The sequence below is a fragment of the Nyctereutes procyonoides genome, unplaced genomic scaffold (genome assembly GCF_905146905.1).
Source record: "Nyctereutes procyonoides isolate TBG_1078 unplaced genomic scaffold, NYPRO_anot_genome, whole genome shotgun sequence".
Taxonomy (NCBI): domain Eukaryota; kingdom Metazoa; phylum Chordata; class Mammalia; order Carnivora; family Canidae; genus Nyctereutes; species Nyctereutes procyonoides.
This window is the reverse complement of record NW_026575131.1, coordinates 50,899,006-50,926,576: the sequence shown is the minus strand read 5'-3', so window position 1 is coordinate 50,926,576 and position 27,571 is coordinate 50,899,006. Positions and strand designations below refer to the sequence as shown.

The 27,571-nt window shown below is 60.1% G+C and overlaps 4 protein-coding genes across 4 annotated transcripts; 3 read left to right on the top strand and 1 right to left on the bottom strand.

The window, feature by feature from the left end:
• The first annotated feature begins 1,997 nt into the window (after positions 1 to 1,997).
• On the top strand, positions 1,998 to 10,401 carry ICAM1 (intercellular adhesion molecule 1). The gene is made up of 7 exons (XM_055344651.1): positions 1,998 to 2,080; positions 3,667 to 3,924; positions 7,951 to 8,262; positions 8,586 to 8,873; positions 8,955 to 9,209; positions 9,381 to 9,629; positions 9,707 to 10,401. Exons 1-7 carry the CDS (start codon positions 2,014 to 2,016, stop codon positions 9,877 to 9,879), a joined length of 1,602 nt encoding a protein of 533 aa, XP_055200626.1. The 5' UTR covers positions 1,998 to 2,013; the 3' UTR covers positions 9,880 to 10,401.
• Positions 10,402 to 11,378: 977 nt separating this feature from the next.
• Positions 11,379 to 12,688, top strand: ICAM4 (intercellular adhesion molecule 4 (Landsteiner-Wiener blood group)). The gene is made up of 3 exons (XM_055343787.1): positions 11,379 to 11,772; positions 11,890 to 12,195; positions 12,348 to 12,688. The coding sequence occupies exons 1-3, from the start codon at positions 11,379 to 11,381 to the stop codon at positions 12,467 to 12,469; spliced, it is 822 nt and encodes a 273-aa protein (XP_055199762.1). The 3' UTR covers positions 12,470 to 12,688.
• A 1,517-nt stretch (positions 12,689 to 14,205) lies between these two features.
• On the top strand, positions 14,206 to 20,789 carry ICAM5 (intercellular adhesion molecule 5). Its single transcript, XM_055343786.1, has 11 exons — positions 14,206 to 14,364; positions 15,300 to 15,569; positions 15,762 to 16,082; positions 16,306 to 16,593; positions 16,956 to 17,210; positions 17,322 to 17,570; positions 18,049 to 18,291; positions 18,377 to 18,655; positions 18,739 to 18,978; positions 19,380 to 19,646; positions 20,364 to 20,789. The coding sequence occupies exons 1-11, from the start codon at positions 14,283 to 14,285 to the stop codon at positions 20,636 to 20,638; spliced, it is 2,769 nt and encodes a 922-aa protein (XP_055199761.1). The 5' UTR covers positions 14,206 to 14,282; the 3' UTR covers positions 20,639 to 20,789.
• Positions 20,790 to 24,443: 3,654 nt separating this feature from the next.
• On the bottom strand, positions 24,444 to 27,163 carry ZGLP1 (zinc finger GATA like protein 1). The gene is made up of 6 exons (XM_055344342.1): positions 27,024 to 27,163; positions 26,400 to 26,774; positions 25,437 to 25,522; positions 24,986 to 25,079; positions 24,722 to 24,847; positions 24,444 to 24,573 (listed from the first exon to the last, which is right to left on the bottom strand). The coding sequence occupies exons 1-6, from the start codon at positions 27,161 to 27,163 to the stop codon at positions 24,444 to 24,446; spliced, it is 951 nt and encodes a 316-aa protein (XP_055200317.1).
• Between the last annotated feature and the right edge of the window lie 408 nt (positions 27,164 to 27,571).

Genomic DNA, 27,571 nt, shown 5'->3' with positions numbered 1-27,571 from the left:
CCTCCTCAGTCTTTCTCAGAGTACTCTACTTAAAACTTCATCAACCCTCACATTGCCTATTCCCTCTCGTTTTATTTCTCCTCAGCACTAATCACAAGGTAACACCCCATATATTTTATTTTTGCTTCTTGTCTGTCCCCACGCCCCCACCTTATAAAACCATCTCTGCACAATGGCGAAATTTTTGTCTCTTCTTTTTTTTTTTTTAGGATTTTATTTACTTATTCATGAGAGACACACAGAGGGAGGCAGAGAAACAGGCAGAGGGAGAAGCAGGCTCTCCCCTGGGAGCCTGATGCGGGACTCGATCCCCGGGGCCCCCGGGATCACGACCTGAGCCAAAAGCAGAGGCTCAACCACTGAGCCACCCAGGCGCCCCAATTTTTGTCTTTTCTGATCCTTGTTGTGTCGCTAGCACACCTGGAAGGATTCCTGGTATACAGCAGGCGCTCAATAAAACACTGCACAGCAGGTAGGGAGAGAGGAGAGAGATTGGCCCCTTTCTGGCTGCAAGGAAGACTTGGGCCGCGCGGAGGAGCTCGCGGCCCGCGCACTTCGGCCCGGGGTCCAGGGACCCGCCGAGGAGAGGCCGAGAAAAATCCCCCGGAAAATACTCCCCGACCCTACCCCGCACAGGATTTTCCCAGGCCCGTCGAGGCGCAGCGCGTCCCGGTTCCCCCTGCGCACCGCTGCCCAAGTAGTCCCGGGCGGGAATTCAGCACCCGCCACACCCCGCGGAGAAAGATCCCCGTGGAAATTCCTTAGGAACGATCGGGGCGGGGGGAGGGACGCGTTCCTGGCTGTCCAGTGACTCGCAGCCCATCCTCCGGAGGAAGGGCACGAACGTCCCCGGGGCCCCCTCCCTTCCCCTTCTGCTGCGCGACCTCCCTGGCCCTGCCGAGGTCTCCATGGCGATGCGGCGCGCGCCCCACAACAGGAAGCCTTAGGCGGCGCGGCCCCGCGGGGGAGACCCCAGGGCCCCCGGCCTCGCGGCGGCAGGTGCCAAGGCCAGGGGCGGGGGGCGCGCAGGCGGACCGAGCGGGCGCCCGGGTTCCGGGTTCCCCAGCCGCGCGCCGCGCTCGGGCCGGGGTTTGCCGGCCTCCTCTCCCCGCCCCACGGGGGGCCCGGGAGCTGTTCCCCTGCGGCAGGCAAGGGTCCGAGCGCCCCGTCTGCATTTCAGGTCCGCTGCCTGCGTCTCCCCGAGGAGCCCGTGGACGGCGGCGGGGGACTCCGCGCGTCGGGACCACGCGGCTTCCTTCCTTTTCCTGGAAGGGGTCAAGACGCCCCGCAGCGGAGACCAAAAGGGGAAGCGAGGCCGCGGGGGTGGAAGCACCCATCGGAGGGGGCTGCAGGGCCCCGGACGTGATGACGCGGCTAGTCCTCACCCCCAGGGCTCGCGGCCGCCAGAATACGCCCGGGCCTGTTCCTGCCGCTTCTCGGGGAAATCAGCTGATGCGGCGGGGGCCGTGTCCCTTGGGGAGGGGCACCCCTGATCGAGACCGCCCAGACGGGATTCCTGGGCCCGCACCCAAGCCCGGGCCCCTCCACTGGGCTAAAGAGGCCTGCGTGCGGCGGGGCGTCACACTTGGCCCCTCGCAGCTCGGAGCCTCAGTTTACCGCTCTGTGGAACGGGCACAGCCACTGGCCCTACCGTCCAGGGTGAGTCTGCGGCCCTCAGTAAAGCTCTTAGCGCCGCGTCAGCGCAGAACCCGGGGCAGCCCGGCCCCGACGCGAGCCCCAGCGCCGGGAGCCGTCCCCGGGGCGCGCCGGCAGCCGCGGCCCTCGTTGCTTCAATTCGGAAATTCCAGCCCTCGAACGGCCAGCTAGGGGTACCACACGACCTGGGCCCCCAACCCTCTCCGTCCGGAAACGCCAGAGCCACCTTCCGGAGGGGAAGCCGCGAGGTTTCCGGGAAAGTGGCCCCGCCCTCTGTCCCCCCCGAGCCGGGCCACTATAAAAGGTCCCGCGCGCGCCGGGAGCGCAGTCCGCGCCGCCCGCCTCCGCCCGCCCGCGATGGCCCCCGGCCCCGCCCCGCCCGCGCTGCCGGCGCTCCTGGCCCTCCTCGGGGCTCTGCTCCCAGGTGAGTCGCGGGGGGGGCTGCCGTCGCGCCGACTCCCGGGGTCCAGGCTGCGCCCTGGGCGCACCGGGAGGACCGAGTCCGGGCCGGCGCGGGAGAAGCCGGGATCGCACTCAGGGAGCGGTTCACCGGCCGCTGCGGGCCAGCGGCGGTGGGTTCGGATCCAGGCCCTGCGTCGCGCCTCGCCCGGTGGCCTCAAGCTCGGCGTTGAGCCTCCCAGAGCCTCAGTTTCTCAGCTGTAGAAAGGAGATCGCAAGAGCGGCCTCCCCGACACGGTTGCGTGGTGGCTCGACGCCCCGTCTGGCTCCAGGAGGGTCAGACGGCAGAGGGGTGGGTCTGCGCCAGGCTGAGAAGGCTGGGGACAGCACCCCCCGCCCCCCCCAACACATGCACATTCTGTTCCCCATCCCCTGCCCCTGGGGAAGTCCGGGACTGCTTCTGCTCAGGGGAATTCCAGGGCTGGCTTGCCCAGGGACCAGAGGCTGAGAGCAGGACCCCTCCACTGACTCCAGGCGAGAGGGAAGGGACAAACGAGAGGGTGGGTCACACCTGGTGGCCGGGTGCTGGGAAGCACCATCGTAGGAAAGGGCCCCCTGTGGTTCCCAGCTGGACAAAGGGTTCTAGTCCCGATGATGCTGTCTGGATATCTGGATTCTACTGCTCTTTAGGTGAGTCACCTTCCCTCTCCCAGCCTTACCGTTTCTGTGAAATGGGAACCATCACATTACTTTTGGAGAACTCACAGAGCCGCTGATTTCCCCGGGCCTCCGCCCCACCCAAAGCAGTGGACAGGAATCTTAGGAGGACGGATAGAAGGGATGGGCCCAGACAGACTTTTTTCAGCTTCGGAGGCCCCCGGGTCTGAGGAAGCTAACCACTCCAGCTGCCCTTCTTCCCTGCAGCCCCTCACTGTGTGCCCTGTGCTATGAGTCGGTTGCATTAGCAGGGGCTGGGATGACTGTATTCATCCACTTTACAGATGGGGATATTGAGGCCTGGAGAGGGGTGACCACTTGGCGGAGGGAGTAGGGAGCCAGCTGAATTGGAACCTCTCCCCTCCTGGAGGGCTAGCGCCCCTCTATCTCACATCTTCGAAGGGAGAAGAACTCTGACTCCATTCTCCTCCTCTGCTGAAGTCCTACATGGCTTCCCATGGCCCCCGAGATGAAGAACAAGTCCTTGGCATGGCCTGTCCTGCCCACATGGTCTTCCTGACCTCATTTCTCCCAGCTCTTCCCCCTCACTCACTCTGTTCCAGCTACCCTGTCTCAGGGCCTTTGCACTTGTTCCCTATGCCTGGAATTAATCTCTGTTATCTGAATGGCCAGCCCCTTCTCATCACTCACATGTTATCCTGTAGCCAAGGCACTGTCCGTTCTGTTACCCTGTTTTGTTTTTGTCAAAGCTCATATTAACATCAGTTATTAATTATCTTGTTTGCCTATGAATTTTTCTGTCTCCCGCTCCAAAGGCAGAGTTTTGTCTTGCTTAAGGCTCTGTGCCCCGCCCCCAGCACTGGCTGAGTACCTGGTGATTAGTTGATGAACCCAGTGTCTAATGCCTGGCCCCTCCTGCATCTTTTGTTCTAGGACTTGGAGGTGCCCAGACGTCCGTGGACCCAGCAGAAGCCATCATACCCCGAGGAGGCTCTGTGCAGGTGAACTGTAGTACCTCATGCAACCAGACCTCCATCTTCGGCCTGGAGACTCTGTTGACTAAGAAGGAAATCGCCTCTGGGGACAACTGGATGCTCTTTGAACTGAGTGATGTGCAAGAAGATAGCAAGCTGATATGTTTCTCAAACTGTCACGAGCAGACCATGGCTCCGATGCACCTCACCGTATACTGTGAGTGGCTGGGTCCAGGGGCTGGATTAGGCAGGCTGGGTGGTGAAGGTGGGTGCCTGGGGGTCCCCGCAGGTTGGGACAGCCCTTGTTGCTTGGTGGTGGGGCCAGAGCTGACTCACCGAAGGACTGGTGGGCCCATCTTGAGAAAGCCTCATTGTCATTTGAAACCCCTTCTGGAATTTTCTGGGGTGCATTTAGCACATATTACAGAGATTCAGTACATCCCAAGCACCTCTAGGCCTCTTTAAATGTGCGACAGATCATAGATGTGATTCTTTATTTTTTTAAAGATAGTACTTATTTTTCATGAGAGACAGAGAGAGAAAGGGAAAGACATGGGCAGAGGGAGAAGCAGGAGCCCAATGCGGGACTCAACCCCAGGACCCCAGGATCATGACCTGAGCCGAAGGCAGATGCTCAACCACTAAGCCACCCAAGTGTCCCTAGATATGATTCTTTAAAAGGAGAGGCAATTTAAAAGTAGCCTGGAGATGGCATTTTGTCACATATTGGCAACAATCAAAAGAATTGCTAACAGCTGTGCTGGCAAGACTGTGGGGAAGCAGGCGGTCCTGAGACATTGCTGACGGCGTGGGAGGATCAGGAAGCGTAACCCCGAGCGGAGAAGTGGGTGTCAGTTCTCTAAATGACGTACGTGTGCATGCTTTGACATAGAAATCCCACTCCTGGGAATCGGGCTTCCGTGGGTCCCCATCCACGAGGGTACTGAGGGGGGTGCAGGATGTGCTTTTTCACTGTGGTTTTATTAAGGGCAGAAGTTTGCAAGCCACTCAGGTGCAGGGAGCTGGGGAGACCAACTGTAGCTTGACGGTGTGATGGAATAGTATGCAGCTAGGCAAAAATAAAATAAGAAAAAATAAGAAAATAAGATAAATAAAATAAAATAGAATAGAATGAGGAAGCTCCTGTGTCCCAAAAAAAAGAATGAGCTCCAAGGGTGTACTCCAAGGAGAAGAAGGGAGGTACGCCCAGAATGAGTGGCATGCCATCCTGGGTGTTAAGGAACAGCACCGTGGGGTGAGGGGTGCCAGTGTTGACACATGAAGGAGCCGTGGGAGGAAATGCAAGAAATGACAATATTAGCTGGCCGTGAGGACAGAAGCTGAGGGAGGGCCACTCTGGGAGAGGGCCGAGGGTGAGTCGTCTTGATGTGCCTTCTTTGACTCTGGGCATTTTGCACCGTGAGACTTACTGTCACCATCAGCCATAAATAAGTTCAGATGAGGGATCCCTGGGTGGCGCAGCGGTTTGGCACCTGCCTTTGGCCCAGGGCGCGATCCTGGAGACCCGGGATCGAGTCCCACGTCAGGCTCCCGGCATGGAGCCTGCTTCTCCCTCTGCCTGTGTCTCTGCCTCTCTCTCTCTCTCTGTGTGACTATCATAAATAAATAAAAAATTTTTTTTAAAAAAATAAGTTCAGATGAAAACAAAACAAAGCAAACAAGGAAGGAAAAAAAAAAAAAAAAAGGAAGAGCTGGCCGATTGGTTTTGGGATTAGCCAGCCTCCGGTTCCAATCCCTGCATGGCCCTAACTAACTGGGTGACTGTGGGGGACATGCCTTGTTGAGTGACTTTCCCCTGAGACCTCCTCGCATGGGTATAATTTTGCTGTGAAGGCAAAAAGGACATTCCACCTTCATGGTGCCTGGGCAAAGGAAGCCTTTGGGAAAGTAGCAGCTTTGCTTGTGACTTGGAGCATGCTTGGGCAGCTCCTGGCCAGGTGAGGGGAGTCCCCAAACATTCCGGGTGGCCTGTGAAACCCCAGGCAAACCTCCCCAAAGGACTTCTCCCTTTCGGCCTGATAGCGGAGAGCCCAGTGCTCCGAGTGTGAGTCCTGTCTCTGCCACATTTCTCCCTGTGACTCTGGATACCAGACTCTGCCTTAGTTCCCAGCTCTACCAAATGGAACAGATGTTACGCAGTAGAGGGGTCCCCCAGGAGACACTCCATCTAGCTTGACCTTGCCCCCCCCCCCCAGTGTAAAGATGAGGCAAGATCCCCAGGGTGGCTGAGCTTTCTCTGGAAAGAATAAAGGTGTTAACTCCTCTAGGACGTGACCTCTAACTGGACCTCAAGGGTGAGTAGGAGTCCATAGACACACAGGACAGAGGGAACAGCCTAGACAAAGGTTTGAGTGGGAAAACATGCTGGGGGCAGAGGAGGGGGGCATTAGGAGGAGCTGATTACCAACAGATCGGTGTGGCTAGAGCTGAGGTGGGCAGGACCTCAAATGCCAGGTCGAGGAGCTGGGACCCTCTCAGGGTGATAGGGAGCCATGGAGGGTGTGTGAGCAGGCCAGGGATCTCGATAGTGGAAGGCTGATCTTATGGGAGGCCAGACAGCAGTTGGCCTGGACCTCGTCCAGACCACATGTGTGGGCAGTGGCTGGGTACAGGAAGGGAGGGCAGACAAATATTTGAAGAGTGAAGTAACCAGGACCGAAGGTTGGGGATCAGGGAAGGGTACCAGCAGGACAGACCTCCTCCCCCAGTCTGGCCTTAAGAGGCAAAGAGCTGGGCTCAGACAAGTGAGTTTCATTTTGGGCCTGGGGAGCGGGGATAGGCCAAGGTTTGAGGTTTACCGCAGTTCTACAAACTCATTTTCGCAGCAGGTGCTTAGAGGTAAGCGCTGGACGTCTGAGGGGTTTCTCACCCTTTTATTTCTTCACACAGCTTTACTGAGATGTCATATACACAGCATCAAAGTCTACCCTTTGAAGTGTACGATTCAACACATTTTAACATATTTATAGAGTTGTACAAGCATCATCACAATCTTAGAACATTTCCATCACCCTAAAAAGAAACCTCATGCCCATTTATAGTCATTCTCTCTACCTCTCAAATGGATCCATACAAGTCTTACCTCTAATAACCCATTTTACAGCTCAGGAAACAGAGGCTCGATTTCTAAAACTATTCCAGAGGCGAAGTCACTCGCATACAGCTCATGGCACCAAGGCCCCAAAACTAGGACTCAAACACAGACCCCGGACACCTTAACAGCCTTGCCATGAGACACTGTGGGGGCTCTTGGGACAGGAATGGTGGACTTTCCCAACTTTCACCAGCAGCCCAGGCTTGAGATTTTCTTACCTCACTGGGAGCAGAGACCCTGGCATGCAAAAACCTGAGCCCACGTGTTGTGTTTTCAGGGGATATTCAGAGTTTCATTTTGAGTGCCTGTGGGTTATTCTTGCCTTTTTTTTTTTTTTGACATTTACAGGGTTCACATGGCACATTCAGGAACTTCTTTCCCTTTATTTTTTTTAAAGATGTTATTCATTCATTCATGAGAGACACAGAGAGAGAGAGGCAGAGACACAGGCAGAGGGGGAAGCAGGCTCCATGCAGGGAGCCCGACGCAGGACTCGATCCCGGGTCCCCAGGATCACACCCTGGGCTGAAAGCGGCACTAAACCGCTGAGCCACCGGGCTGCCCCTTCTTTCCCTTTAAAGGGGGCTTCTGAAAGGCCTCGAATCTGTGTGGGTAGGTCAGACTTATTCTTTCTGTAAATGTAGAGAGCTGCTCTGCAAAGCAAAGACCTCCACCCTCCTGGGCTGACAGGCCTCCTGGGGGGTGGGGCATAGGAGGGAAACAGGTTGAGTAGCTGTGTCACCCGCGGATGTCAGCTGGTGCTGGAGGTGAGAGGAAGGGGGAGCAGGGGACTTTAAAAAAAAAAATCTTTACTGGACAAGGAAGCTTACATTTTCTGATTTGTCGGGACTCCTGACCATAGATTTTGAGTTTCTTTTCCACTTCTCACTCTCAGATGCTGCAGTGGATAAAGAAATGTTTTGCCCCCTTCCCAGCCACCTGGGGACTTCCCACGGGTTTATCCTGAAGCTCTTAACATTCCTGTCTGGCTTAGGTGGTTTGGGGAGTGTTTGTGAAGAGAGGAGAGGGGCGGGGCTCCCGGAACAGGTGCAGCCGGCGCCCCAGCGCCCCCTGCAGCAGGCAGCCTGTCCAGCTCACACCCCCCACCCTTGCCCCCTCAACACCCAGGGTTCCCGGAGCGAGTGGAGCTGGCACCCCTACCCCGCTGGCAGCCCGTGGGTGAGAACCTCACCATGACCTGCCAGGTGGCAGGCGGGGCGCCCCGGACCAACCTCACGGTGGTGCTGCTCCGCGGGGAGGAGGAGCTGAGCCGGCAACTGGCCGGGGAGCCGGCCGAGGTCGCCGAGGTCACGTTCACGGTGGCGGTGGGCAGAGAGGACCACCTCGCCAACTTCTCGTGCCGCACGGACCTGGACCTGAGGCCCCGAGGGCTGGGATTGTTCCAGAACAGCTCGGCGCCCAGGCAGCTCCGAACCTTTGGTGAGGCCCTGGGGAGCTGCCAGCAAGGATGGGCTCAGGGGATGTTCCTGCTTGGGGTGTGGGGGAGAGAGGCCTCTGGTCGTGGGGGCGCTAAGGTGGTGACCTAGATTACAAAGCCTTCTGGGAAGAGCATATACTTGGCCACTGGGGTGGGGTGGTCTGGGATGGGGTGCCCCAGCTGCAGGATCTTCTGAGAAGGCTGGAACCCGGCATGTGTGCCAGGACAGGGGTGACCCAGGCCAGAGTCTTCTGGCAAGAGGATGTCCCAGAAAAGGGCTTCAGCTTGCCTGTCCCCTGTGTTCACACCCACCCTCTCTCTCCAGTCCTGCCAGAGACCCTCCCACGCCTTGCTACCCCCCCGATTGTGGAAGTGGGCACACAGTGGTCTGTGGACTGCACTCTGGATGGGGTGTTCCCAGCTTCGGAGGCCCAAGTCCACCTGGTGTTAGCAGAAGAGAGGCTGCCCTCCACAGTCCTGTACAACAAGGAATCCCTCTTGGCCATGGCCAATGTCAAAGCAAACCCAGAAGACGAGGGTACCCAGCAGCTATGGTGTGAGGTGACACTGGGAGACGAGAATCGGAGGTGGCAGGAGAATGTGACCTTCTATAGTAAGTAAAGACAGACAGGGTGGGGCTTCCATGGGGTGGGACCAGTCCTGGGGGTCGTGCTCACTGTATGCCCGTCCCCAGGCTTCCCGGCACCCAACCTGACCCTGAGTGAGCCAGAGGTCTCAGAATGGACTACGGTGACTGTGGAGTGTGAGGCCCCTGCTGGAGTCGTGGTGTCGCTGAGCGGGCTCCCTTCGGGGCTTGCAGTACCCAGGGCACAGTTCCAACTAAATGCCAGCGCTGCTGACAACAGGCGCAGCTTCTCCTGCTCTGCTGCCCTGGAGGTGGCTGGGCACGTGCTGCAAAAGAACAAGACCCGGGAGCTCCACGTCCTGTGTGAGTGAGGCCACTGGACAATGATCCTTAGGGGTTACCCTAAGACTTCATGAGCTCCTGCCCTCTGGGGGCCCCTCCAGCCCTCTCCCCGGATTCCTGAGTCCTCCAGCTGTAGGTGGCAAGGGGTGTCCTGGTCCCTCACCCATCCCTCATCTTGCTGTATTTCTCTAGATGGTCCCCGACTAGACCAGAGGGATTGTCTGGGAAACTGGACGTGGGAGGAAGGCTCCTATCAGACCCTGAAGTGCCAAGCTTGGGGGAACCCGATTCCTGAGCTGAAATGTCACCGGAAGGGGGATGAGGCTTTGCTGCCCATCGGGGACCTGAGACCAGTCAAGCGGGAGGTTGCTGGCACTTACCTGTGTCAGGCCCGGAGCCCCCGTGGTGAGATCACCCGAGAAGTGGTCATCAACGTGATCTGTGAGTGTGCGGGTGTTTGGGGCTGGGCGGAGCAGGGGTTAGTGAGCCCAGCTCAACCCTCTGTGTCTTCCCTACAGACCACCAGAACAACATTCTTATCATCATCCTGGTGACAACCATTGTCATCTTAGGAACCGTGAGTGTAGCCGCTTACCTCTATAACCGCCAGCGGAAGATCCAGAAATACAAGCTTCAGAAGGCCCAGGAGGCAGCTGCCATGAAGCTGAACACACCGGCCACGCCCCCCTGAACCTGGGCCAGGACCCAGCCTCCTCCTCTGCCCCCCACTCGGTGGCAGCAGTGTCACACTGGCAGCGGTGCCGTAATGAACAACGGTGGTCACAAGCCACTCACCTTCCCAGGATGCCTGAGGACAGGGTAGAGGCCTCAGGATACAGACAGCATTTGGGGTCCTGGCACCTGCACATTAAGGGTCCTCAAGCCTCACACCTGACCTGAAGCCTCAGGACTGAGCCACAAGGAAGGGGCAGGACTTGGGGCATGACTCTGATGGATGTCCAAGCCTGACCTGTCTAGAGGGGGTGTATGTAGTGGAACACTCAGCATGGGACGCCCAACTGGGAAACCCCGAAACTTCACCCTTACTGCATGTGCTGAGGCCCTACAGTCCTAAGATAGAAGTGGTCTGCACAAACAGAAACAGCACGGAAACACATATCCCTATACTTCCTCTGACCCATGCCCTGCTGTCCACTGATTTTCCTCAACTTTTGATAATGACATATTTATTAATTTGTTCTTTTACCAGCTATTTATTGAGTGCCTTTTATGTGGGCTAGAACGGTAAAGAAGAGGAAAGTAGGTTCCTGTCCTCAGGGAGCTCTCAGTCTAACCTTATTCAGGGTTGCCAGGTACAGTTGTACTAGTTGTGCACTGCACAGGAGTGCCTGGCAAAAAGATCAAGCAGGGCTGGAATTTCCCATTCCATTGGCTAAGCTGCTTTCCTCCAGAGGAGGACTGGCAATGGTGATACAGTTTAGTTGGCGACATGCCCAGGGACAACCCACTGAGCGCGTACTCCTTTCCCGTCACTGACACTGACCTCTGTTAGCCGTCTCTCTCCCCATACGCATCTCTACTAGTGCTCACAATGACATCGCGGCATGCCTGAACACGAATGACCACTCACTGGCAGCTAAACGGTGGAGTCCCATGAAACTGCCCAACCTCTATGTGTCCCTGCCTGGTCCTGTTTCCATCTCGGTGGCACCATACAAGGACACAGCACTCTGGCAGCCCCAAATTCCTGCAGAGATGAGGGCCCTGCAGGCAGTTGGCGGAAGAGGCCCGCGAGGATTCCTGTCCCAGCTCCAGAAGCTTCTCTCTTGTAGTAATAAAGCTTGTCTGTGGGCGCTTGTCTTGTGTGAGTGGAGGGGAGGTGTCCTGTCCAGTTGGGAGTTCTTTCCAGCCACAACCTCCCACTTCCTCCCCCAAGAAAAGGCTGCCGGTTCAAGGCCCACCCCTGAGGCTCTAATCCAAATCTGGGGCTTGTTAGGACCTTTTGAGACTCCAGCGAAAATTAAAGATTCCTCTCTCCAGAAAACTCTGACGTTTGCTTTTACAAAGGTCTGGAATCCCGTTCTTGAGCTGAGGGAGGGGCTCCTAGGCCCTGGGGGGCGGGGGGCCTCTGTCTCTGGGTGGAGCCGCGGAGGCGGGGCTGCAGGCCTCTTATCTCCAGAGCCAGCCTTGGCTCCCTGGCGCGGGGCCCCTCAGTCTGGGCCCTTTGCCATGGGGTCTCTGCTCCCCCTGTCGCTGCTGCTTTTGCTGGCGGCCGCCGACCCGGGAGGCGGGAGCGCGCGGCGGCGCCGGGCTGCAGCGGCGCCAGGCCGGGGAGGCAGCTCCCCGGCGCCCTCGGGGACCTCCGTGCCGTTCTGGGTGCGCATAAGCCCCAAGTTCAAGGCCGTGCCGCCGGGGGGCTCAGTGTGGCTCAACTGCAGCAGCAGCTGCCCCCTGCCGGAGGATTCCGGCCTCAGCACTCGGCTGCGGCGGGGCGGAACGCTCCGGGGGCCCGGCTGGGTATCCTACCAGCTGCTGGACGTGAGGGCCTGGAGCTCCGAGGTGCACTGCTTCGTCACCTGCGCAGGACAGACGCGGGGGGCCACGGCCACGATCACCGCCTACAGTGAGGGACCGGGCTTCCGGCCCGGCTGGGGCGAGGGGAGGGGAGCGGAGGGGGGCATTTACCAGTCGCGCTAGGGGGCGCACGCGGACCTGGCTCAGAGGCCCCCTCTTGCTCTAGAACGGCCGCAAAGAGTGATCCTGGAGCCGCCGGTCTTAGCGGGCAGCGAGTACACGCTGCGCTGCCACCTGACGCACGTATTCCCCGTGGGCTTCCTGGTGGTGACTCTGAGGCTTGGCGGCCGGGTCATCTACTCTGAGAACCTGAAGCGCCACACCAGCCCTGATCTGGCCAACGTGACGCTGACTTACAAGTTACCCGCCAGGCGCCGAGACTTCAGGCAGACAGTGACCTGCCACGCACGCTTAAATCTTGACGGCCTGGTGGTCCGCAGCAGCTCGGCACCCATGACGCTCCCAGTCCTCGGTGAGGCCCGTTTGTGATCCTGGAGACCCGAGGAGGGGTGGGGCAGGGTGTGACGCCAGTGGGGCGGTCGAGCCACGCATGATCTCCAGGCGGGGGTGGGGGGCGTCATACCTCCATGTGCCCCGTTCCTAATTCTCATCTCCTGTCCCCAGCTTGGAGCCCCGCGCCCAAAGCCTTGGCCTCCACCTCCATCGCAGCCCTGGTGGGGATCCTTCTCGTCGTGGGGGCCACCTACTGCCGAAAATGGCTATTGATGCAGTCCCGGGGTGCGTAGGCGGGTGGTGCAGGCCAGCTGGGCCGGAGGAAAGAGGAACCTGAAACAATCTAGAGAGCCCTGACTGATTCAATAAAGCCCTCCTCAGGGGCACCTGGGTGGCTCAGGGGTTGAGCAGCTGCCCTTGACTCAGGTCGCGGTCCCGGGATCCTGGGATCGAGTTCCACGTGGGACTCCCCGCAGGGAGCCTGCTTCTCCCTCTGCCCATGTCTCTGCCTCTCTGTGTGTGTCTCTCATGAATAAATAAATAGAAATCTTAAAAAAAAATTAAGCCCTCCTCAGTTAGCCTCTGTCCCACGGCCTAAAGGTTCCCCCGCTAGTAAGAAGTGGTCTTCGTTTTGGCCTTGCCTCGATCACCTTCTCCAGGTCCCTCGTTGTCATCCACCTGGGGACCCAGGCGCCCCGGTCCCTCGGCATCCCAGCCCAGCGTGGTAGCCTGCGTCCCCTGCGGTCACTATCAGTGGGGTGCAAATGGGCATGGCTGGTGCCCTGGAGGGCTTCGGGCTGGGCGAGGGTTGGCTCTCCGCAGGATTTTTCCCGATTGGCTCCGCCGCCGCCACGCAGCAGCTCTGATTGGATATGAAGTTTCCTTCCCATCCCCCGCCCCCCCTCCACTTTCAGACCCAGCACTTTCCTGGAGGACAAGGGTGGAGCGACAACTGACCCCCCACAGTTCACCATTAGCGCAGGCGGTGGGAGCGCCATTGGACGGGGTCACATGACACCCTGGGGGACGTAGATGCGAAGAAAAGGTGCCCCTGTGCTGACTGCGGGGAAGGAATAACCCACGTGGGGTGTCACAGACTCGCGTCCCCGCAACGTCTTGACAGTCACCGGGCCTGGTGGGCACTTGCGGGGGGTGTCGAAGCTTGGGGCCCGGATGCAGGGGTCGAAATGTCATCGCTGGTCTCTCGGTCTCGCGTGGACACAGAAGCCGGGCCTGCACTGCCTTTCTGGGAGGGCTGGTGCGGTCCGGAGCCCCGCCCACCGCGCGGAAGGCGGGTTCAGGGGCGCTCCTCCGCGGCCTGCGTTCACACACGCCGCGTAGACACGTGCCCGCTGCACGCTGGGTAAATACAGACCCAGAGCAGAGCCGACCCTAATTTAGACGCCCGCGAACGTTGCGCGCACGCACACGTGTTCCCGACTCGCTGACACTTTCGTCCCCACCCCCTCTGTCGCGTGCGGGGGCGGAGCCGGAGGGGGACTAGGGGCGTGGCTGTAACCCTCGCCTCTCCGGGTCAAAAGGAGAAGGATCGGCGAGGGAGGCATCCCCACACCCTTCCCTAGAATTGTGCCTTCCCCCATCCGGCTCTGCAGATCTCTCCTAGCGCTCAAGCCAATCCCCTGCCCAAGGGGCGCCGGGGAGGGGAGGCAGGGGGTGGAGGAAACTAACTATGGGGGCGGAGCTCTGAGTCCAGCTCATTACCACAGCATCCAAGCCCGGGGTAGGGTGGGGGGTTGAGAAGGGCCACCCAGCATCCCCCGACCTCGGCTTCGCCGCCGAGGATGACGCGGGAGCGCGCGGCCGCCCCCAGAAGGCTCCGGGCGATGGGGCGGGCCTCGGCGTAGACCCCGGGGGTCGCTCGCTGCTGCCTGCACGCCTTCGCCAAGGCCGGGAGCCTGGAGCACGCTCGCCCTCCCGCCCCCCAGCCGCCTCTGCCGCCGCCCCCTCCTTGGAAACCAAGTTACCAACGTTAAACCAATCCCCGAACGCAACTCTGCCTCCTCCACAACCCACCCGCCGCGCCGTCCTCTCGCCCAGCTCCGCGCTCGCGCTCTCCTCGCCTCCTGCGCTCCCCCCGCGGCGGCGATGCCGGGGCCCTCGCCGGGGCTGTGCCGGGCGTCGCTCGGCCTCTGGGCTGCCCTGGGCCTGGGGCTCCTCGGCCTCTCAGGTAAGAGCCCGGTCCCGACTCGGGGTGGACAGGGCGGGGGCGGAGTTCCCGGACCATCTAAGCGGCCGCAAGCCCCTCCCAGCTCCGCCCTCGCCTCGCTCCACTCCCACGCCTCTGCCCACCTTGCGCCCAGGCCTCTCCCTCATCCCTCTTCCCACCAACACACACTGGACACCCAGCTGCCAGACCCCTCGCTCGCCCAGGTCTCTATCCTACCCTCTTCGAGATCCTGGGTGCTCTTCCGCACCCATCTCATGCCCCGGAGACCCCGTGTCTCCCTTGTCCCCTTCCGGGGTGCCTCTCCACGCTCCGTTGTGCTCCATGGTCCACGGACTGACATCCTCTTCAGTCGTGGTCTGGAAAGACCCGATCTCCCCAACTGCTGTGACTCAGAGGCGCTATTCGCGCTCCATCCGGAGCCCTGGCAACCGAGTCCCTCAGCTGTTACCGCGGTTCCTTCCAAGAGTCCAGCCTCGAGTCTTCTTTCCTGGTCTTCTCCCGGGTTCGGGGTCCTCATTTATCCTTGACTCAGCCTCATCTCTTCTCTGCCCTCTCCTCAACCTGTCTCCCCCTCCCTGGCAAAAGCCTTGAGAACCAGTTCGTTTTCCTTCCTCCACGCGAGGTCCCCTCCTCCCATCATTGCTGTGTGCGTCAAAGACCCCGTCTTACATCTCATCCCCCCTCCCCCCATGGTTTCCCATCACTCCGTCGGCACCTTGGAGATCAGGGCTCTCTGCTGCCATGTCCCAGAGATGCCCTCGAGGTATGAACCCGGGGAGCGAGCCTCCGAACCTGGGGTAGGACGCGGGACTCCCGAGTTCTTCCTTGGCTGTGGCCTCCGCTAATTAATTCCCCAGGAATCCCTGATTCGACATAGGGGCACTAAGATCCCAGGGAGGTGGCTCCCCAGGCTGAGCCCACGTTTCCCTGGGCAGCGGTCGCGCAGGAGCCCTTTTGGGCGGACCTGCAGCCCCGCGTGGCGCTCGTGGAGCGCGGGGGATCTTTGTGGCTGAATTGCAGCACCAACTGCCCACGACCTGAGCGCGGTGGCCTGGAGACGTCGCTGCGCCGGAATGGGACCCAGAGGGGCTTGCGCTGGCTGGCGCGGCAGCTGGTGGACATCCGCGAGCCGGAGACCCAGCCGGTCTGCTTCTTCCGCTGTGCGCGGCGCACACTGCAGGCGCGTGGGCTCATTCGCACTTTCCGTGAGTTCTCAGCTGCCAAGTTCTCACTCTACTATTTCCCTTCCTTCCAAGCCCCGCCCCCTGGGTCACAGGGTCCTCCCCTTCTGGCTCCACCCCCTGAATCCCCACGCTCTCCGCCTCTGGGCCCCTGGGTTCCACGCCACCTCGGTCCGAGCCCCGGCGTTTCCAAGAGCGGTGGTTCCCCCCTTGCAGAGCGACCGGATCGCGTAGAGCTGGTACCGCTACCTGCCTGGCAGCCTGTGGGCGAGAACTTCACCCTGAGCTGTAGGGTCCCAGGAGCTGGACCTCGTGGGAGCCTCACATTGACCCTGTTGCGGGGCGCGCAGGAGCTCATCCGCCGCAGCTTCGCGGGGGAGCCTCCCCGAGCGCGGGGCGCGGTGCTCACAGCTACCGTACTGGCGCGAAGGGAGGACCATGGGGCCAATTTCTCCTGCCGCGCGGAGCTGGACCTGCGGCCGCACGGCTTGGGGCTGTTTGAAAACAGCTCTGCCGCTAGAGAGCTCCGTACGTTCGGTGAGTGGGTGTAGGGAGCAGAAGGGCACGAAAAGGGGTCGGGCGAATGTTTAAGTTTGGAGGCAGAGAAATCAGAATTCCGGTTCTCACTCCAACATACACCAGCTGTAAGTTGTTTTCCTCTCTATGCCTTGAGGCTAATACGATAAGACGATGCCTGTAAGCGTTTAGGACTTTTCTAGTGTTCAGCGCATATACTCAAGCTCCGTTCTTCGACTCCCAGCCCTGTCTCCGGACCCCCCGCGCCTCGCCGCCCCCCGGCTCTTGGAAGTGGGCTCAGAAAGACCCGTGAGCTGCACCTTGGACGAGCTGTTTCCAGCCTCGGAGGCTGGGGTGTACCTGGCGCTGGGGGACCACAGGCTGAGTCCCGAGATCACGCTGGAGGGGGACGCGCTCGTGGCCACCGCCAAGGCCACAGCTAACGCAGAACAGGAGGGCGCCAGGCAGTTGGTCTGCAGCGTGACCCTGGGGGGCGAGAGCCGCGAGACGCGGGAGAACGTGACCGTCTACAGTAAGAGCGAGTGAAGCGCGGCGGCCGCGGCTCAGGGGTGGAGCGGGAGGGGCGGGGAGGCGGGGCAAAGAGTGGGCGGGGCTTAGTGTGGGAATCGCCGGGTCCGAGAGTCCCCAAGGGGTGGGAAAGTTGGAGGACCCAGGTTGAATAGCTGTAGAGGCGAAGTCTGAGCCGCCGGAAGGGGGACGTCGCAAACCCAGCGAGGACCCCGGGAAGAGGTGGCCCGGACACCTCAAGGGGGCGGGGCGAGCAGGGGGCGGAGCTTTAGGCAGCGGAACCCGGAGGGTTCAGGCGGATCCCGGGCAGCCTGGACCCGCAGGAGGAGCGTGTCAGCGGACGCCTGGCCCCTGCCCGGTCCCCAGGCTTTCCCGCGCCGGTCCTGACCCTGAGCGAGCCCAGCGCCCCCGAGGGGAAGGTGGTGACAGTGACTTGCGCGGCTGGGGCCGGAGCCCTGGTCACGCTGGACGGAATTCCAGCGGAGGTCCCCGGGCAGCCCGCCCAGCTTCAGCTGAACGCCACCGAGGACGACGACGAGCGCAGCTTCTTCTGCGACGCCGTCCTCGAGGTGGCAGGGGAGACTCTAAGCAAGAACAAGAGCGCGGAACTCCGCGTCCTATGTGAGTTGCCCCTTTAACCTCGTGACTTCCAAGGGCCTGTCGGATCCCTGGTCGGGGCCCTCCCTCGAGGACCGCGTCTAGCTTCTCAGTGTCCCACGCCCCTGCCTGCAGACGCCCCTCGGCTGGATGATTCGGACTGTCCCAGGAGCTGGACGTGGCCCGAGGGCCCAGAGCAGACGCTGCGCTGCGAGGCCCGGGGAAACCCCACGCCCTCCGTGCACTGCGAGCGGCCTGACAGCGGGGCGGTGCTGGCGCTGGGCCTGCTGGGTCCGGTCACTCGCGCTCTCGCCGGCACTTACCGCTGCACTGCGGCCAACGTCCAGGGCCAGGCAGTCAAGGATGTGACGCTGACCGTGGAGTGTGAGTGGGGGTGGACAAGGCGCATCTCTGTTTCTCAGGGTCTGGGGGAAACTAGCCTACCGGGAAGAGTGGGAACAGGGTGGGAAGTGAGTCTTTGGGCAGGATTTTGAGAAAGGGAAGAGGCTGGTGAATGGGATTAGGGGAAGATCTTGGCGAGGGAGGGAAGAGGAGGGATAGACGTGTCCATAAGGGTCTGGGGTGTGGCATTTGGACAGAATCTTGGGAAGATGGGCTTTGCAAGCCATCTAAGAATTTTTAGGCCAAGGACTTGGGGCCGATGGTGTGGCCACTTTGTGGGAATGAGAGAAAAGGGCTCAAAACAGCTCACCCCTCCACCAGTGTAAAACCACTTTGGGTCAGCATGTCTGCGAAAGGCACAGCCTGCCCAATCCTCTGTGGCCGCCCTCATACAGAAAGAGGATCTAGGGACATCAGGCCAGTCCCCAAACCTCAAACCCATCAATACTTCCTCATCCAGATGCCCCAGCGCTGGACAGCGTGGGCTGCCCAGAACACATTACATGGCTGGAAGGAACAGAGGTCTCGCTGAGCTGTGTGGCACATGGGGTCCCTCCACCCAGCGTGAGCTGTGTGCGCTCTGGGGAGGCCAAGGTCCTCGAGGGCCTGCTGCATGTGGGCCGGGAGCACGCAGGAACCTACCGCTGCGAAGCCACCAATCCTCGAGGCTCTGCAGCCAAAAATGTGGCTGTGACGGTGGAATGTGAGTGAGGCCACAGGGCAAGGTGGGGTATGTCAGGATAACCCTGGCCTGATTTCCAGTCCCTGTGTGACCTTCTGCTCCCCAGATGGCCCCAGTTTTGAGGAGCCGAGCTGCCCCAGCAACTGGACATGGGTGGAAGGATCTGGGCAGCTGTTTTCTTGTGAGGTGGATGGAAAGCCAGAGCCAAGCGTGGAGTGCATAGGCTCAGAGGGCACGAGTGAGGGGATGCTGCTGCCGCTGGCATCCCCAGATTCCAATCCCAGAGTCCCCAGCATCTCTAGTGACCTGGCTCCTGGTATCTACATCTGCAATGCCACCAACCGGCATGGCTCCACGGTCAAGGCAGTCGCCGTGAGCACGGAGTGTGAGCGGGGCCGAGGCTGGCGGGAAGGAGGGGTGCCCCAGGGTCCCGGCTCCTCCCTGACGTCCCCCGTGGCTGCTTTGCAGCGCCGCCGCAAATGGATGAGTCCACCTGCCCAAGTCACCAGACGTGGCTGGAAGGGGCGGAGGCTGCTGCGCTGGCCTGCGCCGCCCGGGGTCGCCCCTCCCCACAAGTGCACTGCTCCCGGGAGGGCGTGCCCAGGCCTCAGCGGCTGCGTGTGTCTCGAGAGGATGCGGGTACCTACCATTGCTTGGCCACCAACATGCATGGCACGGACGCACGGACTGTCACCGTGGGCGTGGAATGTGAGTGGGAGCAGCACCAGATGGAGGGCACTCGGTTTCCCAGTGACTTGCGGCAGTGGGATTGCCCAGGGCAGGTCAAGGGCACCTCCCTCAGCCACCTTCCTGGGGACAAGGATTCCTGGTCTAAACCTGAGTGAAGGCTCTAGGGAACAAGAGCCCGGCCCCCTCAAATTCTCGGTCAAAGGGGTAGATAGATGTCCCCGCTTCCTCTCCTTCAGTGAAACAGGGCACAGGATTTTAGCGCAGACCGCAGCCCGATTTGTAGGGGGAGGTGGCTCTGATGAGGGCCGGATCCTTGCCTGCCCATCGGAGGAAGGGTGCCCAATTGCCGTGGGTGGAAGGGCACTTGGTCCGTGGCTGGACCGGCTCTGAGGGGCCCCCCAACCTCCTGTCCGCTGCAGACCGGCCGGTGGTGGCCGAGTTGGCAGCCTCGCCCCCCGGAGGCGTGCGGCCCGGCGGGAACTTCACGTTGACCTGCCGCGCAGAGGCCTGGCCCCCCGCGCAGATCAGCTGGCGCGCGCCCCCCGGGGCGCTCAACATCGGCCTGTCGAGCAACAACAGCACGCTGAGCGTGGCGGGCGCCATGGGCAGCCACGGCGGCGAGTACGAGTGCGCAGCCACCAACGCGCATGGGCGCCACGCGCGGCGCATCACGGTGCGAGTGGCTGGTAAGTGGCCGCGGGGGCGGGGCCAGGGAGCTGCGGGGGCGGGGCCTGCGCCTTGGGCACCGCCCCCCAGACCTTGCTTCCCTCTCCCTCCCCACGGAGGAGACTGAGGTGGTCCAGGGCGCGAGTCAGGGGCGCCCTGAGGAGGGGGGGGCTCTGATGGCGGGTTGGGGGTGGAAGGTGGAGGAAGAGGGGAGGGGCTGGAGCTCAAGGGGGAGGGACCCCCGGGGCTGTGCCGGCTGTGGGAGGGGCCTATGGACTTGGAGCTGGTTGGGTGTGGTAGAGACCTGATCCAACTCAGCCATCACTGTGGCGCCGTGGAGGAGGGGTGTCGGAGAGGGACCTAGGGCAGAGGATGGGGTGAGGGGGCCCCACCAGTCTCCCCATCCCTCCCCTCCCCCCGCTTCGTGTATCTCTGGGGTTTTCCGGGGTGAAGGGATGACTCGATCCCCCCTACCTTCATCCTTTTGGGGGTGAAGACTTTTGGTTGAGCTGTGGGTATCCCTGGGGCCGGGGGCTTCTATCCTCATGCAGGGGTGACGTGTAAAGTGGGTCCGGGGTCGCACCAGGGCTGGGGTAGCCTTTGGAGGCTTTCTCCTCCCCCACTCCCCCACCCCATCCCCCGCGCAGGGAGTTCCCCGAGGTGCCTGTGGGGAGGGAACCCAGGTGGCCGGCTGGGGGGCCTTGAGCTGCCCCACTCTGAGGGTGTCCGCCCCGCAGGGCCGTGGCTGTGGGTCGCCGTGGGCGGCGCGGCCGGGGGCGCGGCGCTGCTGGCCGCGGGGGCCGGCCTGGCCTTCTACGTGCAGTCCACCGCTTGCAAGAAGGGCGAGTACAACGTGCAGGAGGCCGAAAGCTCGGGCGAGGCCGTGTGTCTCAACGGCGCGGGCGGCGGCGCCGGCGGGGGCTCGGGCGCCGAAGGTGGAACCGAGGCTGCGGGCACCGGCGAGGAGCAGGCGGGGGGCGAGGTCTTCGCCATCCAGCTGACGTCAGCGTGAGCCGGTTCCCCAATCCCCGCGGGCCGGGGGACGCCCCCCAGAGGCACACGGGGGCTTACTTATTGTTCTATTTATTTATGTATGTATTTATTTATTTATTCATTTATTCAATTCCAGGGGCGTCACCCCATTTTCTACCCCCCCCAATAAAGTTTTTATAAAGGACTCTGGGTTCGTCCACTTCAGTCTCTGCGATGTGGAAGCAGCGGAAGGTTCCAATACCCATCCCGCGGGTTATTCAGACACAAACTATTTTTCCTTGTTTGTTTTTGAGGGCCTCCTACGGGGTGGCCGCGGTCTAGGCCGCCCTCACGCGGTGTGACCTGGAGAGTGATCTCTCTTCCCGTCCAGCTTCCTGCTCTCAGCCACCCCTTGGGCTGGGGTGGGGACCATGCTCCTTCCTCCAGTTCCCTACCCCTTATCTCTTCCGCCCAGCCCTGCCCTCTAGCCTGGCTAACTCTTGGGGGTGGGAGCTAGGTAGGTGTTTCCCCCAGACGTGGTTCCAGGCAGAGCTGAGGTTGCCTTCCCAGGGTGAGTGGAGCCCCCTCCCAGGGGTCTGGGCACTGAGCCCCTCGCCAGCAGGAGTAAATGCAGTTCTGAGCATCAGTCTTCAAGACGCTCTCCTGTTCAAGGGTGCATCCCTACCCCACCTTCAATGCCTCCTCCATCCTATGGAGGACTTTACCCCCAACCTGCCTTTTGACTGCCTCTCACGATTCAGAAGAGACACATGGGTATCAGCTGCAACCCCCTCGGCAGGCGACCGTCTCCCTCACCCCCTACAGCATAAGGAGAGAACAGCTGGACCTCCCCCCCCCCCCTGGCAGTCTCTGCCTCCCTCAAAAGCAGGAACAGAGCCTGAGGGGAGGAGGCAGTCCTGGACAGCTCCCACTCCATCAGCTGCCCTAAGCAAATATTTCCTGAGCTAAGGTAAGAGCAGGAAACAGGGGTTGGTGGGGGATTGGGGTGGGGAGGAACTAGCAGCCAAGCCAGTGTACAGAAGGCAGTAAGACCAGCATGGTGTAGCCCCTCCTGTCACACCCTTAACCACTTCTCTCCACCAGCCTCCTCGAGATTCCTTGGGTCCCACAAAGTCCAGACTGCCACGGGGCCTTTGCTTTTGCCATTCTCTCTACCTGGACTATCTATTCCTCAAAGTCCCATAGCTGGTTCCTTACCCTCAGGTCTCTCTACAAAGAACCATCAATAAGGTAGCCCTCCAACACCTTACCTCCTTGCAGACTTTATTTTCTCTGTAGCATCAATCACTACTTGACATTCTATTTTTTTTATTTTTTATTTATTTATTTATGAGTCACACAGAGAGAGAGAGAGAGGCAGAGACACAGGCAGAGGGAGAAGCAGGCTCCATGCACCAGGAGCCTGATGTGGGATTCGATCCCGGGTCTCCAGGATCGGGCCCTGGGCCAAAGGCAGGCGCCAAACCGTTGCGCCACCCAGGGATCCCCGACATTCTATTATTCATTTTTTAAAAGATTTTATTTGAAAGAGAACACAAGCAGGGGGCCAGCAAACAGAGGGAGAGAGAGGCAGAGGGAAAAGCAAGCACCCTGCTGAGCAGAAAGCTTGAGGACACAGGGCTCAGTCCCAGGACCCCAGGATCATGACCTGACCTGAAGGCGGATGCTTAACCGACTGAGCCACCCAGGCACCCCTCTATTAGATTTAATTGAATATTTGTTTACTGTCACTTTAGAATATTGGCTTCACTTGAGCAGGGATCTTTGTTCTATTCACCATAAATGTCCCCATTGGGGCCTGGCACACAGTAGTTGCTCAATAAATGCTGAATAGTGGTTAAAAACAGCTGTGAAGGACACCTGGGTGGCTCAGTGGTTGAGCGTCTACCTTTGGCTCAGGGTGCAATCCCGATTCCGGGATGGAGTCCCACATCAGGCTCCCTGTGTGGAGCCTGCTTCTCCCTCTGCCTGTGTCTCTGCCTCTCTCTCTCTCTCTGTGTGTGTGACTATCATAAATATAAAAAAGAAATTTAAAAAAAAATAAAAATAATTAAATTAAAAAAAAAGAACTTCATGTTGGGCACTGGGGTGGCCTCTTAGGGTCAGGGACACAGTTGTGGCCTTGGATCTCAGAAGTTATGGTCCAGGTGGGAAGATGAACATGAATGAAATAACCTCAGAGCAATAGAGAAATGACAATTCTTGTTTTTTTTTTTTTTAAGATTTTACTTATTTGAGAGAGAGACCATGAGTGGGGTGGAGAGGCAGAGGGAGAAGCAGACTCCCTGCAGAACAGGGAGCCTAACATGGAATCCCAGGAACCTGAGATCATGACCTGAGCTGAAGGCTGCTGCTTATCTGAGCCATCAGGTGCCCCCGAATTCTGGTAGGTTCTAAGAGGGAGATCAGTGAAGAGCTGAACTTGAGCCTGACATAGCAAGGGAGTGAGGTATCTACTTTAGACTGGGTAGTTAAGGCAGGCTGCGCTGAATATGTGGTGTGGGGCTGTTCCCCCCCCCAACAAAGAATGAGAAGGCAGCAGCTATGAGAGACATGGGGGAGGGTGTTCTGAGCTGAGGAATACTGGAACTAAGTGGGTCAGGGATCTGAAGGCTGAGAAATCTGGGCCCAGGCCTTCCCCACAGGCTCACCCAAGAGAGATGAAGGGGGCTTCCCAGGGGCTCACCCTCTGGCGTAGGTGGCCAGGCAGGTCTCACTCACTGCCATGGGGGACCACCCCCACCCTGGCTGCATCCCACCAGTCCTCCCAGTAAGCACTGGTACCCTGTGTGTTCTGGTGACAGTGGCAGAGCTGAGCTCTGGCCAGGACCTCCTTCTCCCATGTGGCTTTTGGCTTCAGGCTACACACACCCTTTGGTGGGGTTAGAGAGATCTTGAAAGAGGGGGAACGGGACACAGAAAGGACTGGTACGCATGAAGATGGAGGAAGGTGACATTTTGCAGGCAGGGGTGGAGCTGACAAAGGGACCAGTGCGTGTGTGTGTGTGTGTGTGTGTGTGTGTATGTGTATCCCTGTGTGCCAACATGTATCACCTAGGTGTGTTTTCTGTGCGTTGACATATGGGTCTGTACCATACACGTGTATCCGTCATGCGTCCATTGACACACGTCTATCAGATGTGTGTCCGTCAGCGCATGTTTCTGGCTAGTGTGTGGTCTGTGTGTCTCCTGTGTCAGCACATGCGAGTTCGTCAATGTGTCTTGCATGGATGTAAATGTGTGTCAGCTCACACATGTGTATCTGTTTTGTGTCTTTTAAGATTTTTTTTAAAGACTTATTTATTTACTTGAGAGCAAGAGAGCACAAGCGCGGGGTTGGGGAGCTGAGGGAGCGGGAGAAGCAGGCACCCCACAGAGCTCGGTCCCGGGAGCCTGGGATCATGACCTGAGCGGAAGGCAGATGCTTAACCGACTGAGCTATCCAGATTTTATTTTTTTTAAGTAATCTCTACACCCAAGGTGGGGCTCAAACCTACACCCTGAGATCAAAAGTTGCCCACTGTACTGACCTAGCGAGCCAGGCACTCTGGGTGTCGGTCTACCTGTTATTTGTCCCCACCTGTGCAGCTGTTGCCCTGTACCGGCTGCGGTGAACACGGCTAACTCTCTGCAGGGGGAGGGCCGGTCCCTGTGCAGGTGACTGCATGTGTGTCCCTTGGAATCCTAATGAGAAGACACCTGCCCTTACGTTCCTGGCGCCAGGGAGAGGGGTGTAAGTATGCATGAGGTGGGATCCCCAAGTCACAGTGCTCTCTTTCTCACAGTTTTGTTCTTTATTGTTACTGCTGTTCACAATATGAGTGTCATTGCTGAGGACGTTTTCTGAGTGGAGGCTCAGCCAACCCTGATTGGCCCAGGGCCCAGGGAGGGGGACAGTGGCCCCCTGAGATGGGGACTCTGGAGCCTGACGCCTGGGTCTTCCATCTGGGATCCCTGAAAGGGAGGGGGCAGAGAAGAGGCAGGTTGGACCCCCAAAGACCCCAGCTTCATCTTCACTCTTCCCGGAAGGGCTTCTGCCCATCTCCCCCCTGGAGAAACTGAGTCAGGACAGGCTCAGCTGGGTGAGGAAGGGCTGGCTTACCCTTCCTGAGTTGGGCCTTGGTGGGGGCCCAGGGACACCCCACATCTGCCACATAACTTCTTGGGCTGGACACTTTTCCTGGGCACTAGCCAGCAGCTGGAGCAGCGGGTGCCGTACTTCTTGTACCTGGGGTGGGGGTACAAGAAACTGACATCAGAATGCAGCAGAGGCCCAGAAATGACCACACGGGAAGCCACTTTCCCCAAGGGTGAGGGCTTCCCCACCCTGGCTAAGCATCCAAACTCCTCCCTCCATCCTGAGGACCTGATACCACAGGCATTGCAGAGAGGGGTCCCATCTTCTGCATCTCTCCAGAGTGGGGTCCTCTGGGTTCTACAGGAAGCACAGCACCGTGGCCCTGAAGGGGGCAGAGGTGAAAGGGTAAGGGGGCAGAGGCCCAGGGTCTGGGCTCAGGAGGCCTGTGCACGTGGGGCATTTTGCTGGCATCTCTGGGAAGGCCCCGCCTGGCTCTGGGCCGGCCCTGGGTATTAGCAGAGCTAAGACGGAGGAAAAGCCAGCAAGGGAGACAGATGGCAAAGCTAAGCAGAGGAGGAAACCGGGGGTGGGGGTGACTCAGCCCGAGTGGAGGGAGGGAGGTGCACCATGACTCCTTCTGGATGGGTCTAAATGGGGAAGCAGGATGGGAAGAAAGAGAGAATGGGAAACTGCCCCCCCTTCCCCAAATATTTATAGCTCTTCAGTCACCAGGACTCACCCAGGGCCTCGCTGCCTCCTGAATTGACCTCAGGGCCCCCGGCAGGGCCTGTAGAGGGAGCCTGAGCGCGGCTACCGCAGGCCAGGCTGGAGAGTAGACAGGAGTTAGCATTGGGGAATCTGTATTGGTCCCAGGCAGTGGCCCCTTGGTGGTGATTTACTGTCAGGATCTGGAGCATTCCCCCCACCCCCCCAAGGAGGCATCTGACATCTGAAAGGCCTGGCCTTGCCCCTCGTTAGGAATGATAATGATGGTTATCACGTGAAGAGGTGGGAAGTCTGGGCCAGCCTGACAGTTTGAGATCCTATTTCTCCCAAGTCCTCGCTGTGTGACTCTGACCTGGGCCGGTTCACCCCTCCTTAGGCAACCTGGTGGTCCCCCGCTCCCAGGAGGTCACCATATTGATGCCGAACTTAGTGCGGACACCCGAACGGCATAGCACACTACAGCCCAGAACACCTGGGGTCAAGCGATCCTCCTGCCTCAGCCTCCCGAGTAGCTGGGACTGCAGGCGCGTGCCACCGCGCCCAGCTCACTGTGTGACTCTGGACAAGCCATCTCCTCCTCTGCATCTCAGCTTCTGAATCTGCAAAATGGGCTTCACAAGGCTTCAGTGAGCCCAGATATATCCAGTGCTACCTGTTACCTTTCAGTTGTTCCTGACAGATGGTGGTCATTATCATTACTGGGAAAAATAACAGTGGCGGCAGCCCTCTGTATGTATGATCAGGCCCATCTCATAAAGAGGACCTACGCCCAGACCAGGACGTTGTTGGGTCATGGCAGCAGGGCTGGGGCCGGCACCAGCCTGAGGAACTGCTCAGAGACGGGCCGCTAGTAATGGAGGGCTGGTGTGGACGCACCCCAAGCAGATGCCTGGAGGCCCCGGGGGACCCAGGCCCCTGCCCCCACCATTATCACTGTAACTTGCAAAAGGGCGCCCTCCTCTGGGCCAGCCCCTACCTGTAGCTGGGTATGATCTGTAGGCTGGAATCCGGCTTTATCTGGAACTTCAGGGTCACCCCCTCGAACTGGGGGTCCACTTTCTCAGCGCCCTGGTGGGGCTTTGACTGCTTCCGGGGTCTCCTCCGGGGTAGGGCTGTGGGGGCTGGGGGAGCCTCTGGGGACCCCGAGCTGCAGCTCGGCAGGCTGACTGGGGTCAGCATGTTCTTGGCATCCCTTGCCAGAGGCGAGGGTCCCAGAGTCTCCAAGGCCTTCAGCTCCCAGCAGGGCCCCAGGGTGTGGGTGTCCCAGGCAGGGGTCTGGACCAGCCCCTCTGCTGTTTCTTGGAGGAAACGCAGGGCAGTGACCGAGTCCTGGCGTGCAGGCCAGAAGGACCTGGGGATAAGGCACAGCGTGGTCACCCCCTTCCCAGGGCAGCACCTACGTAGTCCTCAAAGACCTGGGCTGAGGGGAATTGCGTGGCCTCTGAACCCCAGCTGACCCCACAGACCTCTGAGGACCAGAACTTCTTCTTTTTAAGTACCAGAAACTAACACTGTGACCCCTGGATAACCCCAGGAACCAGGGGCCATGACCCTTTGACCACTGGGTCAGGTTCGGGGAAGGGGCCGCTCCTTAACGCACCTGCCATTGGTTCTGGGGCATCCTGGGGTCCTTGGTGCCTGCTGAGCGGGGGACGCCCCCCGGGGCGGCTTAGGGTCCAGACACGGCGGCGCCAGCAGCTCTTGCAGCTTCGAGAAGTCTGAGACGGGCGCGGCCTCCATCGCGCCCGGCCCAGCCCCACTTCCCTAACTGCGCCGGCCCCGCCCACCCCAGCCCACCCGATGAGCCCCACCTGAGTGCAGCGGCCGTGCCTGCTGGGGGCGCTCGGCCGAGGCCGCGCCGCGCCGCGACGAGCCCCACCTGGGCGGGGCGAGTGGGGTTGGGCGTCCGGGTCCCGGCCCCCACCCTCCGGCGGCCTGGCTCCCACTCCCGCAGCCCCGGCCCGCGGCCTTCGCACCCCGGCGGGCCAGTCCGGATCCCTCCAAATCCCTCCGCCGGGGGGGCGGGGCCAGGGCTGCACGTGCGCTCGGCTCCCACGGCCTCTCCTCCAGGGAGGCGCCGGGTGTGCGCCCGAGGCGAGGCGTCCTCCCCCCACCCCCGCGGCCTCGTCGCTCCTTGGGAGGGGAGAG

Coding starts and splice junctions, on each gene's coding strand:
- ICAM4 (XM_055343787.1), top strand. CDS start 11,379: ATGGGGTCTCTGCTCCCCCTGTCGCTGCTGCTTTTGCTGGCGGCCGCC. Junction 11,773..11,889: donor GGCCACGATCACCGCCTACA/GTGAGGGACCGG, acceptor CTCTTGCTCTAG/AACGGCCGCAAAGAGTGATC. Junction 12,196..12,347: donor CATGACGCTCCCAGTCCTCG/GTGAGGCCCGTT, acceptor TCCTGTCCCCAG/CTTGGAGCCCCGCGCCCAAA.
- ICAM1 (XM_055344651.1), top strand. CDS start 2,014: ATGGCCCCCGGCCCCGCCCCGCCCGCGCTGCCGGCGCTCCTGGCCCTC. Junction 2,081..3,666: donor CCTCGGGGCTCTGCTCCCAG/GTGAGTCGCGGG, acceptor CTTTTGTTCTAG/GACTTGGAGGTGCCCAGACG. Junction 3,925..7,950: donor GATGCACCTCACCGTATACT/GTGAGTGGCTGG, acceptor CTCAACACCCAG/GGTTCCCGGAGCGAGTGGAG.
- ZGLP1 (XM_055344342.1), bottom strand. CDS start 27,163: ATGGAGGCCGCGCCCGTCTCAGACTTCTCGAAGCTGCAAGAGCTGCTG. Junction 26,775..27,023: donor TGCCCCAGAACCAATGGCAG/GTGCGTTAAGGA, acceptor CCTTATCCCCAG/GTCCTTCTGGCCTGCACGCC. Junction 24,574..24,721: donor CAAGGCCCAACTCAGGAAGG/GTAAGCCAGCCC, acceptor CCTCCCTTTCAG/GGATCCCAGATGGAAGACCC.
- ICAM5 (XM_055343786.1), top strand. CDS start 14,283: ATGCCGGGGCCCTCGCCGGGGCTGTGCCGGGCGTCGCTCGGCCTCTGG. Junction 16,083..16,305: donor TAGAGAGCTCCGTACGTTCG/GTGAGTGGGTGT, acceptor TTCGACTCCCAG/CCCTGTCTCCGGACCCCCCG. Junction 18,656..18,738: donor AGTCGCCGTGAGCACGGAGT/GTGAGCGGGGCC, acceptor GCTGCTTTGCAG/CGCCGCCGCAAATGGATGAG.